Source organism: Corylus avellana, chromosome ca10 (assembly GCF_901000735.1).
Source record: "Corylus avellana chromosome ca10, CavTom2PMs-1.0".
Classification (NCBI taxonomy): domain Eukaryota; kingdom Viridiplantae; phylum Streptophyta; class Magnoliopsida; order Fagales; family Betulaceae; genus Corylus; species Corylus avellana.
In genome coordinates this window covers 13454768-13476941 of record NC_081550.1, presented here as the reverse complement: position 1 = coordinate 13476941, position 22174 = coordinate 13454768, and the positions used below count along the sequence as shown (strand labels likewise).

Here is a 22174-nt window from a genome sequence, read left to right as displayed (position 1 = left end):
GGGTCTGAATTTCTTTCCAGTGAAGGTATATATATATATACATGGCACCATCCTTTCCTCATCTACCATTCAACAAGACTTTGATAAAGTATGGACTCCAACTACCAACGACTCCTAAGATGAAATTTGTTGTTAACCTGCCATGTATATATATATATATATATAATTTGTTGTTAACCTGGTCTCTGAGGCAATGCTAAATGGTTCCATTTCTGCCATGTCCATGTGCTTTCATCTTAGGAGTAGTTGGTAGTTGGAGTCTTTGACACAAAATTAGATGATATTGTGGTGCACATTTATGCTTGTTGGGTTCACCTTAAAGGAGGGAATTTACCACCCTTTGATTTGATTTCATTTTTGACTGTTACACTTACCAGGCAATCTGGCTATCATCGTTAAAAGAGAGGCAAGCATTCACAAACACCACTAGCCTTCTGAGATGCTTACGTTGAAATGGTTGGATTTTCCCAACATCTTTTATGACACGAGTCACTTGTGTTTTTACTATTCATTTTAGGACACCCAAAATACCCACAAAAACAAAATGGGTAGGATTCAAAGCCCATAGTATCACCACGCTCAAAATTAACTAAAGAAAACTTTTTCATTCCAACTATTTGGCTCCTTCTAGAAACACAAGTTACAAAAGTTATGTCCGAGGTATATGATTTTATTGAGATGTTTCTTAGGCCTAAAACTGACAAACCCAATGAAACACACAACTAGATCAAAATTCTTGTCATGTAATAACTTTCAAAGGGACCATATGTTTTCTGTGTTCAATCAATGACAGACCACCTTTTCATCTCTCCAAACATCATACAACATGTATTTTCTATACTTCCATCTGTACATAAACAATTAAGATGCATTAAATACAACAAAGAAAATTATATGATCATCTAACTCCTGTGATATGATCTTCTTTAAAGGAAACTAAAAACAAAAAAAAAAAAAAAAAGAAAACCCTGCATGCTCATTATGATATCTTCTCTGAGCAATCTACTACCAATCAATATTTTCAACAAACTCGTACCACCACAAAACCTGATTACCAGGAATTTTCTCCCTCTTTTCCCAAAGCTCTCTGGTAGATCTTGTCAAGGGGTCTTAATATTGTTCATGCAGAATGACTCAAGCCGTGGCTCAGTTAAGTCCACTGTTTCATCATCCGAGTCATGCTGGCTCCTTTTATTTGAAGTCAAGAGGATCAATCTCTCTATATTCTCGGCCGAAACAGTATCTGCTTCCTCAGTATTATTTCCAACACGCGGAGTACTATCAATATTTCCTGCCAGAGAACACAGATTTGATTCTTTACTTGGTGGGGCTGGCCTTACCTCCTCTGCATCAATAGGGCCTGATAACTGCAGTGAGCATCGAGTTGACCATTTACTGGATGAGGCTGGCGTCTTCTCCACTTGGCTGTAAGATCTCTGAATGGATGATTCACTTTTCATCCTATGGGGAGATGACCTCTATATTGCACATGAAAATTGCAATGATCAGTTGAGCAAGTATTGGTTTCTGAGGAAAATCTAGCTCAAGTTTAAAGCGAGTAATTTTAATAACTTTCACCTACTGGCTTCATTTTTAATTATAATTGTTAAAAAAAAAAAAAAAAAAAACTACTTTTTTCTTTTTTTTTCCTATCAATCTCTTTTACGCATGTGCACCACGACTAGGAGTGAGATGCGTAGACTCTCACATACAAGAATGAGATAGAAATATGAATTTTTATCTGTTCTAGCACTTGTTTAGAACAATACAATATCGACTGTCACTGTGTGGTCATTACAAAGAATCTATTAAGAGTTAAAAAAACACAAGTTGGGGAAGAAACAAAGTCCTAACCTATGTCTAGTTTACTCATCTGAAACATTTCTGAGAAGAAAAGTCAAGTTCAAATTCTATAGAATTTTTAACTTGGCTTGGTTTTATTTAAAAGTTGTAATTTAGGAATTTCCATGTTGGTTTCTCTTATTTAGGTTAATAAAAGAGTTATTTAATAAATTCTATAGTTTTTAACTTGAAATTTTCAAACATCCGAAGATCAAGTTCAAATTCCGTTGGAAATGTGTCATTACACAAATTTAACCAACATCACAGTACTCATATTACTACTAAACTCTTTATATTGCCACCACTACTAATGTTATCACCACCACAACAACCACCACTATCTCCACCCCCATTGTTACTACCACAGCGGCCATCACTGTCACCTCCACCACCACCACCGACACTTATTATCACCACCATATGTCATTGTTATAACCACTATAATACTCTAATTTCTTAATTTTTAAATATATATATATACAAACAATAGAAATTTAATTGATGGAATTGAACTCCCCATCAATTTATTTTCTGTCATTTTGAAAATTCTTAAAACGATTCAAATTCTTCATACAAGCACATCATAAAAGTTATTAATGAGCTAGGTCCCGTCCAACAGGTGCTAAGAAGTCTGAGCAACAAGGAACAAGTGGACAACAAAACAACGTACAAGGGTCTTCACATTGTGGTCCAATAATAATTAGTAAAAGGGGATAAAAGATCAATTAGAAAAGAAAAATAACCTGTGACAGCAAAGTAAAATACCTATCATATAATGGGTAAAACTGTATTTACCTGGTAAAGATATACAGGAAGGTTTCTCCTTCTAGACTTCTCAGGTGTAATAGTTGAGAGAATTTGAACAACTTCACTCATGGTAGGTCGATCATCAGGATCCAATAACAGGCACTCCTTCGCTAGATAAGCCATTATCTGCATCTCTTCTTCTGGGAAATTCCCATTTAAGCGGGGATCAGGCAAATCTGTAATTACTCGTCTACTGTCCTGTAATCGAGGAGTAGCCTACACAAAGACATGACACGACATACATATTACATCAGCATGATATCTGTAAATGACCTAATTTTATCATCAAACATAATATAAATACAGAAGAGAAAAAAAAAAAAAAAAAAAAGAAGAAAGAACAAGCGATTGTTTAAAATAACCAACTATTGAAAAAAACTGTATATGCAAATTAAGGTTAACAAGTTAAAGATGTTAGTACTCTATAAAGGTCAAAAACACTGATGCCGAGATCAGCTGCGTGTTAATAAGCTCAGCTGTCTGATTCCAGACGCCCCAAATTAATAACCATGTATTTTCAACAAAATAGCAGAACATCATCAGAATGCTTACATTTTTTTCTAGAAGATGAAGTGAACTCTTTTATAAGTGTACAAAATCATCACACACCTAGTGGAGACGAATATCATGTCCTCGCATGCCTCACACACCAATTGACCAATAGAAGCATCCTAAAATTCATAGAGACAATTCAACTTGACCTAGGGTGATCTCTCACTCGTTGCTTTAAAAGGTGAAGGCTTAAGAAGAAAGTGTATTTCCCACGACACGTGGGACATGATCCTGATTGATATTTTGATTATTTCATTCTTAGATTTGAAAGAAGAAAAATGTTTGAGATAGCAGATGAGATAGAAAATGCATGTAAAAGCAATTGCTTTCATGTAACAACACAATGAGGATTTAATATACCCAAATGACAAGGCTTTCTTCTCCTTTGCTTGTTGATTTGTAGATGGGCTGCCGACCACTAATAAGCTCAAGAAGAACTACTCCAAAACTGAAAACATCTGACTTGAGAGAGGCTTTTCCAACAATTGCATACTCTGGTGCAAAATAACCAAAAGTCCCCTGCATTTTTGCTGGAGAATTGGAAGAGCTGGGGAGACCGTCAGCCCTTAAGCACTTAGCCATACCAAGATCAGTTATCTGCACAAACATATCAAGTATATAAGAAAAAAACTATCAGAAGTATGTCCACTGGCTGAATAGGTGATGATAAAAGCACCTATTTTCTAAAGATTTCTCATGTTATTTCATAAGGAAAGAACATCACACGCCCAAGACTAGCAGTTGACTAGCTGAATAACCATTTTTCTTTTCTTTTTCTTTTTTGAAAGGGTAAAAAAGTTGCTGTAATGCTAGACCAAATTCACTATGAATCAGGAGTTTTCTTTCAATGACCCATTTAAGGAAATTCCCTGAAAAAAAATCAGAGTCAACATAGGTTATATTTTTCTCCTTCCCTCTTACTGACATGTTATAATCACAAAAGATGTCTAAAAGAATCAAGATTCTTACTTTTGCTTTCCAATTCTCATCTAGAAGAATATTTGTTGATTTGACATCACTATGCAGAATCCTTGGAGCAGCTGCTTCATGAAGATATTCCAATCCCCTTGCAGCTCCAATTGCAATTGCAACTCGAGTAGCCCAGTCCATGTCTTTCCCTGAACCTCCATCCAGACTTTCTCTCAAATTACCATTAGGCATGTACTCAAACACCAGGAGCCTCTCAGCATTTTTTCCTAGGGATTCTGAGCAGTAGCCCAGCAAAGGCACCACATGATAGTGGTGAAGTCTGGATAACAGTTCAATCTGAGCAAAACGAGATTTAAAATGCCCACAAATGTCATAGGGAGAAAATCAAACCAATCTTTTTTCTTTTCTTTAAGATATCCGGAAACGAGATAATTTTAATCAAAAAATGAAACCTAATGACAAGTCAAGGTAGTACCTCTGTTAAAAACAGAAACTCTGCGTCTGGTCCTCGCTGAGATCTTAGACGCTTAATTGCCACAGTTCTACCATTTTTTAGCCGACCATGATAAACATAGCTGCTTCCTCCAACTCCTATAAGATTAGAGTTTGAGAACTTTTCGGTTGCACTTTCCAACTGAGAGTATGAAAATTGGATAATGGTGCCATGTGTATTTCCTCTTTTGCTTCTAATTAAGGAAGAAGCCTTCAGAAAGCACCCTGTGAGATGAAAATGATGATTCACAATGGTTTGACTATCAATGCCAAGTTTGGATTAAAGTAACCACATTAGAACCCAAAAGTCAAAAATAAAAATCAGGTTCCTAATATAATCTTTGATAGAAATAAACACACACAAAAATGTGATAACAAACCTTTGTGACAAACACCTTAAAATAAAGTTAAAAGATGACTTGCCTGTTGAAGGATTTATAGGGAAATCTGCAGTAACTTTGGTTGCTAGCACTGAAGAAGTCCTAAGACTTATTAAGTTGGTAGCACTATTGCAACTTGTTTCTATATCTGATGAGAACATCGGTGTCTGAATAGGGCACTTGTCCCTTCGATAGAAATAGCACATAGCGGAGGCAAGAAATGCAAAAGTTGTGAGTAAAACACATAGTAATAGTATAATCACAACAACTTTGCTTGAAATGTGCTTTTTTGAGTCTTGTGCCGTGCTGAGAGGTCCTGTCAAGAACAGATAACTCATGATGTAAAGACTGGCAAATAAGTTTGTGTATAAAATAAAAACAGATCACTCATGCATCATTATCCATAAAACACCTGAACATACAAACCATCAAGAGTTTCACAGTTGAACAAAATTTAAATCCAAAGTCCAAAATAAGATATCTGGTTTTAGATTCACCAGAATATCACTGAGTTTATCACTATTCCCCATTCGGATAACAAATCTTCGACCAATTGACTGAATAGAACTTAACCTCATCACCAATACCACCCCACAAAAAGTCCCTTTGAAGTTTCTCAATTATTTAGCCACACCAACGAGAATGGGAAAACGGGACCAATAATAAGTGAGCAAATTGGAAAGAGTGCTTTTAATCAAAGTCAACATGCCTCCCTTTGACAAATAAAGCCTCTTCCAACCAGCCAAACGATGTTCCCTTTTTTCAACAATGTCATTCCATATGGATGTATTCTTATATGATGCTCCCAAAGGAAGACCTAAATACTTCATCGGCAAAAAAGCCAACCTATACCCAAGAATACTAGTCAAACCTTCTACATCATCAACATCTCCAACTGGCACTATCTTTGATTTAAATAAGTTAATCTTCAACCCTAAAACCGGTTCAAAACATAAGAATAAACATTGCAAATGACAGAGTTGGTCTTGATTAGCCTCACAAAAATTCAAACTATAATCTACAAACAAAAGATGAGACACTAGAAGTTCGTCATTATTCCTTGACCTCGTCGAAAAACCTGATAAAAGCCCCTTATCCACTGTGGCAGATATCATCCTGCTCAAAGCCTTCATAACAACCACAAAAAATAGGGGAGATAACAAATTCTCCTGTCTCAATCTACAAGAATACTAAAGAATCCAGAGAAGCACCATTAATAAGAGTGGAGAACTACACTGTAAAAATACAATAAGCTATCTAAGCTCTCCATTTCTCCTCAAGGCAACATCTCCTCAACAAATACAACAAAAACTCCCAATTAACACAATTGTAGGCCTCCTCATCTCATTCGACTATCAAGACATTTATTAGCTACTAGAACTGAATCCAAAATCAATCTCCTCCTGATAAACGCATCATGATAATTAGAGATAATCTTCTCCAACATTGTTTTCAACCTGTTCGCTAGTACCTTAGATATGATTGTATACACTCCACCCACTAGACTAACAGGATGGAAGTCCCTAACACCTACGACATCAGCTTTCTTGCGAATAAGAGAAATAAAAGTTGCATTGAGACTCTTCTCAAACTTCCCTCAACTATGAAACTCCTTGAATACGGCCATGATATCCTTTTTAAGGACCTCCCAACAAGTCTGGAAAAAGGCCATGGAGAAACTATAAGGACCCAGGGCCTTATCACCATTCAAGGCTCTCACCACCTTACACACCTCACCCTCCTCAAATTTTTTTTTAGACCAAGAACCTTAATTTTTTTTGATAAGTAATGTTTATATATCAAAAGCGCAAAGGAGCGCAACCCTAGTACACAGGGGGTATACAAGGAAAACGACTAGCTAAAAGAAGAGAAAAGAACAAGGAAATCAAGATAGCTAATAACTATAAGAGCGAGTCAAGCAGCTGTCCAAGTGTAAAGCATATGGAAAAAGAAGGCCGTGAGTTCCTCCAATGATCTCTCGGAATCCTCAAAGTATCTTTCATTCCTTTCTAACCAAAGGCACCACATAATGCATAGAGGGACCATTTTCCAAACAACAGCACACCTAGAGCGACCTCCCGCCCACCAACAAGCAAACAAGCCCGCCACCTTGCTATGCATGACCCAATACAACCCAAAACGATTGAAGATGGCCTGCCATAAGGAACGAGCAATCTCACAGTGAAGGAAAAGATGATCAATAGTCTCCCCATCAATTTTGCACAAGCAACATCTATTGATCACGATAATATTCTTTTTTCTGAGATTATCAATTGTGATAACCATCCCTAACACCGCCGTCCAAGTAAAGAAAGCCACTCTTGAAGGTGTCTTGGTGCACCATATGCTCTTCCAAGGAAAAGGACTCGCTTCTTTGCTTACCAGGATATTGTAGAATGATTTAACATCGAACTTCCCTTTTCTCGATGGGATCCACCAAATTTTGTCCACCCCTCCCCTACTCCACTTGTGAGAATATAACGTAGTATAGAACGAGGCTAGCACTTCCAATTCCCAATCATGGATCGATCGAAGGAAGCTAACATTCCATTGGCGAGTTCCACCCATAAACTCCAAATTATCGGCAATGGATGCATCTTTTGCATTAGCTATGTTATATAGGCCTGGATAAGCTTCCTTAAGAATCATTTCCCCGCACCAAACATCATCCCAAAATCTGATTTGAGATCCGTCTCCTGGGTCGAATTTAATATATTTAGAAAACACTCGCCACCCTCTCCTAATATGCCTCCAAAGACCCACCCCATGAGGCCCAGGATTGTCAATGGAATGCCATCCACCCCATGCAGAACCAAACTTGGCATCCACCACAATTCTCCACCAAGTCTCTCTCTCATGCGCGTAACGCCATAGCCACTTCCCTAATAAGGCTTGATTGAAAACTTTCAACTTCCTGATCCCTAAGCCACCTTTATAGATGGGAGAGCATACCTTATCCCAACTAACCAAGTGATACTTGAATTCTTCGTTTAAGCCACCCCAAAGAAAATCACGTTGGAGCTTCTCTATTCGCTTGGCCACAGAAGCAGGTAAAGGGAAGAGGGATAATAAATAAGTAGGAAGATTGGAAAGTGTGCTCTTGATCAAAGTGACCCTTCCTCCCTTGGATAGATACAACCTTTTCCAACTAGCCAACCTCCGCTCAACCTTCTCCAAAGTATCATCCCAAATGTTTTTGGCCTTGAAACAAGTGCCCAAGGGAAGTCCCAAATACTTCAAAGGTAGAGAAGCTAAACCACAGCCCAAAATCCCAACCAATTCTCCCACATTTTCCACCTCACCTACCGAGATCAAAGCTGATTTAGCCATATTCACCTTCAGACCAGAAACGGCTTCAAAGCAAATAAGAAGTGCTTCCACCTCACCTACCGAGATCAAAGCTGATTTAGCCATATTCACCTTCAGGCCAGAAACGGCTTCAAAGCAAATAAGAAGTGCTTTAATGGAGCGGATTTGATCAAGATTCGCCCCACAGAAAACCAACGTATCGTTTGCAAATAAAAGATGAGAAATGGTGATCCTCTCAGACAGATTATCTCCCACTGAGAAACCCGAGATAAAACCATTATCGATGGCAGCACCAATCATCCTACTAAACACCTCCATAATTATGACAAACAAGAATGGAGACAAGGGGTCCCCCTTAATGAGTATCAATGGAATTGAAAGAAAGGCTATCCAGCTGAACTGTTCTTAATAAAGCTACTGTTCTTAGTAAAGCTGGTGTAAAATTTCACAATGTGCTCCCTTAATTTCTGTAGAATCTGAAGATATAGACCCTTTAACAACTATGGAATCCACGGTGTAATTTCTTCTATTCGAATTTGCCACTCAGTGAAAAAATTTAGTACTCTTACCTCCCTCTCTCAGCCAAAGAGCCCTTGACTTCTACCTCCAACTCACTTCTTCGAAAGGAATAAACCTCTTCCAAGTCCCTAGAAAATTCTTCCTTTCTCAACCTTTCATCCCTAGTTAATGGTCTACCTTCTGCAATCATATCAAGCTCTCGGATACCATCCATTAGATCCTTTTTCTGTTTCCTAACATTGCCAAAATTCAAATCCGTTTTCAAGGCTCTCAACTTGCATGCTAGCACAAAACTAGGGGAAACCTAAAAACTGTATGACCCCTCCACCATGTTTTCACCTGATCCACAAAGCCCTCTAACATCACCACTTGTTCTCAAAATTCAAAATTTCTTCTCCTACTTGAGACCCCATAAGCAAGCATCATCGGGAAGTGATCCGACAAGATTCTACGGAGTTTCATCTGAATGACATCAGGAAATTGTTCTTCCCAATCAGAAGAAAGTAGAAACCTATCAATTTTGGACCAAAATGAGCATCACGGTTATTGGACCACATGAAATTTCCACCTACAAGAGGTATATATGACCCTGATAAAAGATGAAATTTAAATATTCCATCATAGCTGGGGAATGACGAGCATCGCCCATTTTCTCACTCGAATATTAAATAACATTAAAATCTCCTCCAATACACCATGGCATCTCCCACCACCTCATTAGCCCAGCCAATTCATCTCATAGCACTTTCCTATGATCATTATCGTCATTTGGACCACAAACACCGACAAAAGCCCACACAAATTATCACTGATACTTCTAAAAGAGCACGCAATAGAAAATGTCCTCATACAGTCCTAAATCATTTCCACCACCCTAACAAAATCCCTCCTGAAACCCTTCCCGTCTAAATAACACCAATCCACCCATAAACTGCGTACCACCTCTCTAAAAATGAACTCCAACTTAGTCTCTGTGATGAGGACATTAATCATCACAAAGATACAATTAACCTATTAAGTTATTCAGAAGAACAAACTCCATAAGGATTTCAATGGAAAGTAAAAGAGGCAGAAAGCAACATACCGGAAGTGCAGTTGCAGGCTGTAAAACAGTTAGTATCAAGATTGTAAGAAGCTACTTTAGGGAACCCATCACCACATGTACATGTCCACATACTCCCACTTCCTTCAACATCTACATTGGAGTAATCATATGCAATTAGTGTACATAATACACAGTCAGCTGCCCAGTGATGCATGATCTAATTATTTGAATATTGACAAACACAAAGACAAAGTAAAGAACTATTGGTGCCCACAATGCAGAATACTGCTAATAGATGTAATAAACTTACAACACGAAAGGATTCAATCAAACATGCTTTCAAGACATGCAGATCTCTGCTAAGAGCTCCCATCGAAACATATGAAACACACACGCACACATCCCACATAGACTTCCTCCATTCAATTGTAGATACATCACATTGGAAACACCCAATATAGCGGCAATGGTTCCAATTCACTTTGTCCAACAATATAGGTATGACAATGTGAGAAGTTATCACCCTACTTTACAATTTTTTTATTATTAAACGCAATTTATTAAAAGCACAAAATCCGTAACCTAAGTACACAAGAAGCATACAAGAGAAAAACCTAGCTAAAAGAAGAAAAAAAGCTCTATCACCCTACTTTACATTCTACCATCAAGTACCAAAATTGTATTGTTTAGTTTAATCGATGATAATGTATTGTCTAGTTCAAGTGAAAACAAACTAAATAATGGATTTAAAAAATTAAAAAAAAAATAAAAAAAGATTAGAAAACAAACTAACTAATTAATAAGAAGCATTAAACAGTTGTCCAGACCAAACTATTTTGCAATGCACTTTTCTTTTTTACTCTATGTATGCTGCTGATAGAAGTCTCTAAGAATAACTGATTGAATGAGACACATATATGTGAAATTCAAATATATATTAACAAAAAATGAGAGAGAGAGAGAGAGAGAGAGAGAGAAAATGCTCTGCAAAACGTTTATCAGCAGCAATTATGTCAGCAGGAGTTTAACATGCCAATCAAAGCTTCTGGATGCTTAGACCATAAAAGCAGCAGCATACCTTGAATGCAATCACAGGATGCGGAACAGTTGGATTTAAGAGCATAGCTCCTGTTTCCTTGATATGAAGAACATTTACACGTCCATTTGTTTATGCCAGAAGTATCAGAAAGTTCATCTGCAGACATGTTGAACTTGAGAAAGAAGCATCATAGTTTTTATTCCTAGATGTCACATATATTCAACTTGAGAAACAAGCTTTATAATTTCAATTTACAGAATTTGTGCCATTTTAAGTTTCAGAAGCTTTCCTACCAGGGAAAGAATTCCTTGGATTTTCCATTGTTAACTAACAATGATCAGAGCTGAATTCCGGAAATGATAGAAGTTTTAATACTAACCACAATGACTTTGCCCAATCCAGATCAAGCTTATGAGACAAGCAATGACAACTTCGTTTTCAAGCTTCATTTATTCCACCCTAACACTATAAGAAACAAAAATGAAGCTAGTCAATACATTGTTGCAAATCATCAAAACTTTGCGCTTCATAATTTTACAGAAGAACAAAAGGATAATTTCTACATCGACTTCTTACAACTGACAGCATTTCTCAATCGTAAAAGAAAATTAACTGTATACCGTGTCCCGTGTCATTTTAAACTTACTAGTCAAGTAATGCTGATAGCAAGCTAAAACCCAAAGAACCAAATAAACACTGTCACTATGCTTCTTGGAAATCATTAAACAACATAATGGAAAAGGAATGTTCTAAACCAACCTTCATTTGGGACAAGAGCTTTACTCCTTAAATTTCATTGATCTCAACCCTCTCCAACTGCACATAGCTGTTAATAGATGACATTTCAATCAAGCAAGAACACAAGTATATCTATGCAGTAAGAAAAAGAAAACGATTTTTGAACGAAATGAATCACCAAAAGCTTATACCCATGAACAAAATCTTTGATAGCAAGAACATCAAATTACATATATTAAGATGAGCTGGACATCAAAACAGAGCTGAAAAAAATCGACCATGGTTCAGCTTTCAGTTTCAAGTCATTTATATTCTGAAAAGGGTGAAATTGGGGGGGCGGGGTCAGGGAGGAGGGGTATCAATATTCTCATCTAAAACACGTGGCCTTGAAGTCAAGATAGAGAAATAGGGTGACCAAATTCATGGTTGGCCAACAAACATCTGAAGTTTCCAATTCATTCCAACATACAGTACTTAAGAAGGCACATACCGTTAGACTATACTAAACTGTAAAACTTTCTGGTACAATCACTTCCCATAATTATTGGTCATCCACAGCTGGCAGGGTATAGCTATAAGCCTATATCCAGTGAGTGACTAGTGAGACAATGATGCACAACTAATATCTTAAATGCATGAGAAACAAGCATGTCCACCAGTTATTTAAGGCTGCTACCGCCGTATATAACATGAAATAATTATGGCAAAGTGTATTATAAGCTGCTGGATACCAGGCCTACCACAAATAAATGATCCAGAAAAGGAGCAATTTCAGAAGAATCACTTTTTAGCTAAGACTAAGAGAGGAAGAAACAGCAAAGTCAAACCAGCAGACCCTGTAAGCTTGTCAGAGAATCTACAAACTGATATGGCAGCTCACGCTATGCTTAGAAGAATTACTCCAAATTCAGAGCAATCAAAACCCATTCCCGCTAACTAACTTCTCATATTCTAAAATGTGGGTGAGAGAATAGAATGAAAGTAAAACCTACACACCCAGAAAATCAAAGTTGAGACTATCTATCACGACTAAAACCCGGAAGTGAAGTAAAAAAGGGCAGTGCAGACGCGAATCGCGATGTACGATAGCAAATAGTGTGGATAGAGACTAAATGGGGTGCTTACAAATATTCAAAAAGGGAATCGAGATAATAAAAACAACCCCATCAACTACCTCTCGGACAGCAACCCTTTTGCAAATCCGAAAGAGACCCCTCAACCATGAATGTAGCTAATCATCATTTTTGGTCATACGCTCATAGCCTGCTGGTGGGGTTACATTATAAACAATGGGTTTCATACAAAACTGGAAACTTCTCAAAAAAACAAAAATATATCTCGCACACCCAACCCAACTGTTAAAAAAACTTATTTTCCTTACTTTTTTTTTTTTTTTTTTTTTGGATAAATAACGTTGAGTATAAAACTTGGCTTGAAAGACAAGAGTATATACTTTGGTGTCGGTAAAGCGACATGAAAGCTAGAATTTGAACCCATCTGCATACACAGGGACCCACGTATCCATGTCGGCTTCTGGATTGCATCACAATGGGCCCGCTTTGACGTAGCAATACGGCATTTGATCAGTTAAATCAGGACCGTCAAATTAATAAATAATCACAGAATTTATTTAAAAAAGAAAAGTAATATTTCACTTTGTTTTCTGGTTGCTAAAGTTAAAAATTAAATAAAAAAAGCCATGAACAACGGTGCATTCAGATTCAAAGAAGCACTACCCAAACAAATTTAATAAAGAATGAATGTAGAGGAAAGAAAGAGAGACCATCGAACCTAGATATTAGCTTCTCTCCCACTCCCAGACGCTTTCTCATTTCCACCACTAAGCTTCAGATCTGCTTCAGATGTTGGAAAACTTGAACGTTTAAGAATGCCGAGTCTGAGGCTGCGAATGAGTGAGAGTGAGTGAGAGCTGATGCACCACTGCCGAGGTGTCTCCTTCGAGGTTCTGCAGGTGGTCCCCTGTTGGGCCCGCTCTTCTATGGGTTGCTTTTTCGTTCTTTTTGGCTGTGTTTAGCGAGAGCCGATCTGACTGGACTTAAAAATCAAAAAAGTTATTCTCAAAATTAATTTTAATATTTTTATTTTTTATATTATATTAATTACTTTTTATTACTATTTAAAAAAAAAAATTACTATAAAACAAATTTTTTTATTCAAAACATTCTTAACTTTTCTCTCTTATCAATCAAATCTACTACAATACCGTTTTATTCTTTTTCCATTCCATTGTCAAACACAGCCCTTATGTAGCATCACCATGAAGCTCATGTGCCACCACTCCCCATGTGCGCCGGCCCATCTCACTGAAAATAAGTCATTTTGTTATTATTAGTAATTTTTATTATTATTATTATTATTATTATTATTTCAGTTTTAATATGTCTTATTTAAACCTTTTTAACTGTAATTACTTTTTTGGAAGAAAGTCTCCCAAACTGATAATAAGTCTTGGGCTGAAAAAAATAAAATAAATAATTGAACATAAGGGTGGCCAAACCAACCCATGCCACCTTAGATTTTTTTAATTTTTTCTTTTGTTATTTATTAACAATAGACTTTTTGTTTTTGTTTTTGTTTTTAGGGTTAAATTCACTTTACCCCTGAAGTTTCAGAAATTTTTTTATTCGAACTCCAATATTTAAAAATTGGCAATATACCCCATAATATTTCAAAAGTTTTCAATTCAGACTATCTGTTACTAAATTTCATCTAATTGGACAAAAATCATTTCACGTGCGTTTCACGTGGGATTTTGATACCCTCTATTTCAATTTTGCCCTCATTAAAACCTATGAAATTACGTAATTACCTTCAATTTAATAGGTTTTAATGAGGATAATTACGTAATTTTATAAGTTTTAATGAGAGCAAAATTGAAACAGATGGCATGAAAATCTGCATGAGATGATTTCCGTCCAATTAGACGGAAATCATCCCATGTGGATTTTGATGCCATCAGACAGAAATTAATAACGGAGAGTATGAATTGAAAATTTTTGAAACATTAGGGGATACATTGCCAATTTTTAAACATTGAGGTTCGAATTGAAAAACCTCTGAAACTTAAGGATGGGTAAAGTGAATTTTCCCTTTGTTTTTACTAAGGTTAGTATTCTTTTTGACTAAATGTATAATAAATTCCTAAGCAAATGCGCTCTTTGAAATCATTCCCTCACTTTTTTAAAATCAATTTTCACAGCTTAAATTTTGCAAATTTGATTCATGTGTTTTCTGTCCATTTTGCCACATCACCTTAAAATAATAATTTGAGTCATATTACATATCATTCTCTCCACCATCTTTTAACTATCTCGTTTTGCAAATTTAATGATAAGTGATTCACGTCAATATTTATCTCATCTCATCCTATAAATTCAATATATCAACCACTAGATTTGTGGACCACAAACAAATTTAATGGTGGATTCATCTATTCACTATGGAGATGGTTAAAAATAGAATGAATTCTATCATTTCTCAAATTTAGTAGATCTATAATTGGATTTGTTGACTCGTATGGGTCCTATAAAAATTCAATGATAGATTCACACACTCACCATATGGAAATAATTAAAAAATGATTGAGAGAATGATTTTTATTATTTCTCTATAATTTATATATTAAAAGGGATAAATGCAATTTTAGTACATGTGGTTATGGCCAAAATCAAACATATCCCTCACTTTCAAAAAGTCTCAACTCGTACCTTTGATTATTGAAAATACGCACTTGGTACTTTCGTCAATGTTTTGTCCAAATATTTAATGGATCTCTACATCAGTACTCGTAAAATTGTGACATTTGTCCATAATGCCACATATTGAGGCCAAATCAGCAGACCAGATGATGTGGCCTTATATCATAGATAATACCTATGTTTTTAGTGCCACGTATGCTGCAAAAAAATAATTAAAAAAATGTTAACTCCAATTAAAAAAATAAAATAAAGTTTTTAAACTTAAAAATTGAAAAACAACACCAAATTAGCCAACCTAAAAATTAACAAGATTGATGGGCGACACCTTTAGACAGTTACCAGTTAACTGGGTTAGAGGGATTGCCAGTAACCCTACTAAAATGATCAAGGTCGGTTTTTTTGGGCGTTACAACCCTAGGATGCTCAAGATGATTTTTTTTCTTCTTCTTTTTTAATATTTTTTAATATTTTAATTTATTACATAATAAAAAAATATTTATTTTAAAGTAACATGGCAAAAATGATGAGATGGCATTAACGGGTGTCAAAAAATTGGATGGAAAAGTCACGGAGGGACCTCATTCAAATTCATGAAAAATTAAGCAGTAAAAGTTTATTTTTAAAAAGTGTGGGTGCGATTTCAAATCACGCATTTACTTAAGGATTTATCATACATTTACCATTTTTTCTTTTTACCGATTAATAATTATAAAGGGAAAATTTGATTTTTTTTAATGGTCAAAGTGAGTGTATTTAATGGTTGGCCTTTTTGCTACAAAATAGTAACTTGATGTATCTAAGTGTCACATTTTTCGGTTTATGAATTTCATTTTTAAACAAAAATAGTTGATAGTTTAGAGGGTTTAAATGTATTTAATCCTATTTTAAATGCTATGTCAATATACTCGCTATGTAATATTATGTACATTATTACATCTATGTCATGAAATAATTTAACTCTACTTCAAGTGCAATTAAGAGTATCCCTTAGGGTTTCGTCTCTTTTCTCTCTAGCTGCAAGAGAGAAAAGCGAAACCCTTCCTCCACACAAGGGAGGAGGGTTGGCCGATGGGCTGCCTCCCTCCTCCACTCGTCCTCCTTGCTTCGGTGCTAGTTATTTACCTGATGCCCTAGCCTCGGTGTCTCCTCTCTTCCCCTTCCTTGCCGCTCCTTTCCCCCTCTATTTTCTTCGTTTTTGCCCCTTCCCTGCCACTTTTCTTTCCTCGCCTTCATTTTCTGCAGCGGGCTCCTTGGCCTTGTTTTGGCTCTTTGTGGGTTCGGCTTGTAGGGGGCTTTCTTTCAAACCCCCCGGATTTTGTCTGTGGTCGCCGCTTCATTGTCCGCTATTAGGGTTTTCTGTCATGCGTCCCCACCGTGTTGAGCTCCCATACCCCTTAAGCAGTGATTTTCGGCCTGCACGGGTCTGGCTCCCTTCCGGCTACCATCTTCCCGCTTCATTATCCTGACTTTCGGGTCGAGGAGGAAGAGTTTTAGCATGATAGTCTTTCCGCTCTCAGGGTCGAGGAATAATTGCTATCCATGCATTTGGTTGAGTCTGTTTGTCACAGATCTAATATTAAATTTGATTTTAGTCATGGGTTAGCTGATTGGTCTCGAATCTTGTACTAAATCCGGTAATCTTGTAGCTTTATGCTATGATCGCTTCAGAGCTTTGCTCTGTGATGTAAGAGATTTATGCTCGTGGTATTATTGAATGAAATGTTATGTTTTTCTCAACAAAAAAAAAAAAAAAAGAAAAAAAAAAGAGTATCTTATTTGGATCCTATCAATTTCAAGTGAGACAAAGATTTTAGTATACAAATCCAACTATGTACATACTACATAGTGAGTATGTTGTCACGTTATTTTAAAATTTTAAATGACGTAGCATTTAACATAATAAAATATTGACCATAAAATAACTTCTTTCTACTTCACTTGAAATTGAAAGGATTTGCCCTTTTGGGTTGGAAAAGTAACCAAATTTGTCAAGTAACTTTGAAGTTAATTTAATTAGGCTAATACTTATTTTTAAAGAAATGATTGATGTTAATAATTTGCCTATATTTTTCATTTACCCTACAAATTCAATAGATCAACTTTTAGATTTGTGGGATTCGCTACTGACTTATGTGGAGTCTACATAAGTTCACAAATATAATAATTAATTTGTAAAATAAGATGGAGAAAATATGAAAAAAAAAATATTGACACCAATTATTTTTCTTATTTTTATTTATCATTAAGTGAAACTGAAAAATTTAGTAAGCAACTTTATAAATCGTAATTTTCAATAAATATACTTTACCAGAAAATATTTTTTTTTTCTTAAAAAAAAATTATTATGATTGCATGAGTCCATGTCATCTCAAAATTTAGACTCTCTTTTCCAAAAAAAAACTTGATATCATTTGATTCTCGAACATTCTAAAATAAATAAGGCTTAAAAAATTGATATCAATAAATAAGGGAATCAAATAACTATAAAGATATTTTAAAATAAAATACAATCTTATACGTGTAGATATTATTTTTTTAGCCTTGTGAAATGACAAACATAGTGCTCAAATATAACTAATTGGGGAAGATCCAGTTTCGAAGATTATGTCCAACATTTACAATCAAATGGGAGAAGTAAATAACTAAATGCTAGAAGATGAAAATTTTCTAATATATTTTATTCAATTATAAACTCTTCTCTTTATAAATTTATATTTTTCTCTCTGTATCCTATTCAAGCCTTATTCAGATTTGAATTCTACTCTTCTTCTCTGGGTTCTCCCTAATTTTCTTATTTGCTAGCAACTCAGTCTTTAAGTTATTAAAATCCTTCCATACTTGATCAACGCTAAAAAAGGTTAGTTATCAAAAACTCAATCAATCACTTTCATTATTATTTTTAGGGAAATGCTAGGTGATCTCCTAGCGTTCTCCTAGGAACACCTAGCATTTGATTTTTCAAAATATTTAACAACGAATTTATAACTAATTTGCCTTTCTTTGTGCAGGTTGAGAGTATTAATAGGTAATCTGGTTACCAAGATTAAAGTGAATTCGAAATAATTCATTTGACAAATAAGGTTTTATTGTTCTATTTTTATAATTTACTTTATTCTAGTCAGAATATTATTATTATTTTTTTTAATTTTTTTATAAAATCGTGTTTGTTTAATTTGTTAATATTTTTAATCAAAGATGCTTACTAGAAAATATGCATCTGGATATGAAAAACTTAAAAAAAGAAAGAAGGAGAAAAACAGAAAAATTAATTGAATCTCAAAGAGGAGCTCTAAATAAATTTGTTATTAGTAATAAACAAAATATAGAGGATAATTTAGGTGAAAAACTCATAAATGAACAAGAAATTCATAAAAAATAAAAAATAAAAAATTAGAAGATAATGAAACAATACAACAAAAAGATGACCTTGAAATAGTGATCATGAATATAAAAATATAAAAACAAAAATATAATTAATATTAAAATAAATATTATTTAATTAATATTTAAATATAAAAAAAATGCTTCACTTAAACTTTTTGCCTCATACCTCAAAATATATCTGCAAAAATTGAAGGCTCAACTAAACTTTTGAGTTTGCATACCCTGTGGAAGCATGCATATTCATTACTCCAAATTCTGGTCATCTGACTCTTAACTGATGCCACTCGGCAGTCAGGCAGCCCTATTACCCATAGCTTGGGCTCACATGTTTCAAATCCCGATATTGTTTTCGGGTGTTTGAAATTTGAGTAACTCAACAATCACTGTAAATTTCCTAATTTCCTAAATTTCCTAAAAATTGAAAATATAATTCGAAATCATCTCATTTCATCCATTACAAACTTGAATATATAAAGACTATAAAAACGAAAATTTTAATTAAATATAAAAACCTCAAAGAATCTAATCCTGGGACAGTGGCTTAATGATCGAAGTAGCTCGAATCTAATATGAAGTTGTGGGTTCGAGTCCATACATGTTCTATTATTGCCCAGGTGTACCTCACACCATGTACGTCAGGGTTTAAGTGGGCAGGGGCTATGACCAACATCGGTGAGCCATTTTTTTAATTAGAAAAAAAAAAAAAAAAAAAAGAATCTAATCCTATAATGGATTGTGATTGAGAGTGGATAAGAGAGAAATTACAATTTATTCCTATTTATTTTCAGGGCATTCAAAACTTATGTGGGTGTCGAAAGCAAATATTTATTGGGAAAAATATATTTGAACTTTTTGAACTATTAGCGATTTTAAAGAAAGCTTCATGAATTCATAAGTGTGACATTTGGATATATCAAACTATCATTTTGTGTAAAAAAAAGTCACTTTGCTAGCATTGATCGTTAGAACTGATAGAAAACTCGTCATGTGCCTTGCATGTGACTAATTTGACCAAAATATATTAGACTGCCAATGTGAAGTTTGCTTCACGAACTGATAAGTGTAACATTTGGATACATCAAACTACCATTTTATGTTAAAAAAGTTACTTTATTTGTGTTGCTCGTTAGAATTGATAAAATACTAGGCATGTGCCTTGCAGTTGCAGGTGACCAATTTGATCAAAATACTCTCAACAAAGGGGCACCCACCAGCTGGTGGTGGCCAGGGGTGGTGGGTGGTGCCCCTAAGGGTTTGGGGGTTGGGGTTGGTTGGCGGGCCACCCCTATAGAGGGTGCTCTCCAACCACCTTCCATTTATAGGGTGGCTCAGCCCCCTTTATATATATTTTAAAAAAATGTTATTTTTTTTTTATTAAGTTTTTTTAAGAAAAATGAGTATTTTTGGTCAAAAAGATCACATGTGAAGGAGTTGACCACTTTTCCATCCAGAAGTTAACAGAGTGGCCTTGTTTACACAAAATGGTATATACAAGTATCACACTAGTCAATTTGTATGATTGTTTTTAAAATGGTTGGTAGATCAGAATGGTCAAATATATTTTTTTCAGGTTAATTTGTTCACAAATTAGAAAAATTAGTGCTAGTGAATACATAATGAACCCTTCATCTTTGAGCATGAGCCATTTCCTCCTCTTTAGTCTTTATAGCTAAATTGGCTAACGAGAAGGCAAAATAATAATAATAATAATAATGTATTCATCAGCTTCTGTGCACCCAAATGCAATATTTATTGAACTAGAGTATCCAGCTTCAAGCGGCGTAAACTGTAGTTCAATGCATAGCTTTTTTATTATTTATTTATTTATTATTTTTTTTTCTTGAACATTTATCTCACCCTTCTTTTCTTGCGCCTTAAAGCTTTGCTTCTCTTGCTTTAACCCTCTATAACAAGATTTGTGCTTCGATGCCGAAGCCCTATTTCCTCAAAGGCTCGTTCTTGATTTCCCCGCCAAAGACGGTGGATGAGGTTTGGAAGGTAATCATCGTCGGGTCCGATTACTTTTAAAATACATGGAAGTTTATGGGACTTTTCTGAAGTTTCTTCTAATAATTAATAACATTTAAAGATATTTTAGTTTATCTCAGATCATTCTTCGTGTTAGTGTAGTGGGTCTAACTAATTATAAGTTAATTAGTGTAGAAGCAGTCCAAGTAACACTCAGTTAACACTCTTTAAGTTAATTATTTTAATTAATTAGTTTTGGGAAAATTATAAGTTGTCATTAGAACTTGTTGTCATTGTTATTCTTTTCCTTATCATTACTAATAAAAGTTATCATTATTATTATTATTATTATTATTATTGATGATGTTGTTCCTACTCATGAACTTGAACCGATCATCATTTCTATTGATAAAGTCTTTTGTATTCTTACTCATAGTCATCACTATTATTACAGTTGGACTTGTCATTATTATTATTATTGTTGAAAGCACAATTATTATTATTGATGAGATACAATTCTCATTACTACTCTTTTTGTTTGAACGGGAATCTTTCAGAACTTATTAATAAAAGATCATGAACACAACAACTCTTACATTTTATTACTACCGAATGCATGGCTATTATTATTATTGAATGCAAACTTCTTGTTAGTGTTGAATGCATAGTTCTTATTATTGCTGAAAGCATAGTTATTATTATTATTATTTGGTGCCCAAGCTGCATTTCTTGTGCTCTATATTTTCGGTATATATATATATGTATTATCCAAAGCAGATCAGGAAATGAAGTGGTGTTGAGGGTCAATTCTACCATCTCTATCTTACTTTATATGTCACTTTGTTAAGGTCTTGCCATCATCCATGGTGTCCAAAATCACTTCACTTTTGGCTTCATGACTGCATGATGATGCCCACAGATTCTCGGTAAACTTGACGATCTACTCAAAGATGGGCCAATGGTGATTGGTTTAGATTCTTCTTCATGTATTTGGCCTTTAACAAATCCCACTGCTCATTCACTCACATAAACCATATTTCCATGGTCATCCAAATTTTCGAACTTACTTGTAGGGAGGGCTTATTCTATTTCTATGTATGAAAGATCCTTCTTTTTTATATATAAAAAATAGTAATAATAATAATAATCTTCCACAATGAAGATATTTGGTAGAGTTCAACCAGAACCACCAATATTAATACTCATATTTCTTTCTTTTTTTTGGCCGGGGTTGGTGAAAAAGCTCTCTATTCACAAGTGTTAATAAATTTTGTTAGGCATAAAGAGGCTTCAGGCGTACAAGAAAAGAGTGTTTTTTTTTTTTGATAAGTGGCGTACAAGAAAGCAGTTGAGCAAACAAGTTGGGCAAAAGACAGAAATCTTGGACCTTTTGCAAAATCTTGACTTTAAAACAGTAACCAGAATTTATGAAAAGAATCAGGAGCAGATA

General features: G+C 35.0%; 1 protein-coding gene across 5 annotated transcripts; it reads right to left on the bottom strand.

Annotated features, from left to right (window-relative positions):
* Nucleotides 1–1030: 1030 nt before the first annotated feature.
* Nucleotides 1031–13571, bottom strand: LOC132163290 (receptor-like serine/threonine-protein kinase NCRK). 5 transcript variants are annotated; one of them, XM_059573518.1, is made up of 11 exons: nucleotides 13445–13571; nucleotides 11675–11741; nucleotides 11295–11380; nucleotides 10955–11071; nucleotides 9916–10026; nucleotides 5047–5319; nucleotides 4607–4848; nucleotides 4171–4467; nucleotides 3562–3798; nucleotides 2638–2865; nucleotides 1031–1478 (listed from the first exon to the last, which is right to left on the bottom strand). In XM_059573518.1, the coding sequence occupies exons 3-11, from the start codon at nucleotides 11362–11364 to the stop codon at nucleotides 1101–1103; spliced, it is 1953 nt and encodes a 650-aa protein (XP_059429501.1). In that variant the 5' UTR covers nucleotides 11365–11380; nucleotides 11675–11741; nucleotides 13445–13571; the 3' UTR covers nucleotides 1031–1100. The 5 variants fall into 5 exon arrangements, with proteins under 5 accessions (XP_059429501.1, XP_059429505.1, XP_059429503.1 ...); XM_059573522.1 differs by having other exon boundaries at nucleotides 11675–11731; XM_059573520.1 differs by lacking the exon at nucleotides 13445–13571 and adding an exon at nucleotides 11845–12977.
* Between the last annotated feature and the right edge of the window lie 8603 nt (nucleotides 13572–22174).

Excerpts from the sequence above, each read along its gene's own strand:
- LOC132163290 (XM_059573518.1), bottom strand. The coding sequence starts at position 11,364 with ATGAAGCTTGAAAACGAAGTTGTCATTGCTTGTCTCATAAGCTTGATC. Across the intron at positions 11,072-11,294 it reads GATTGGGCAAAGTCATTGTG|ATGAACTTTCTGATACTTCT; the intron begins GTTAGTATTAAA and ends ACATGTCTGCAG. Across the intron at positions 10,027-10,954 it reads ATCCTGTGATTGCATTCAAG|ATGTTGAAGGAAGTGGGAGT; the intron begins GTATGCTGCTGC and ends ACTCCAATGTAG.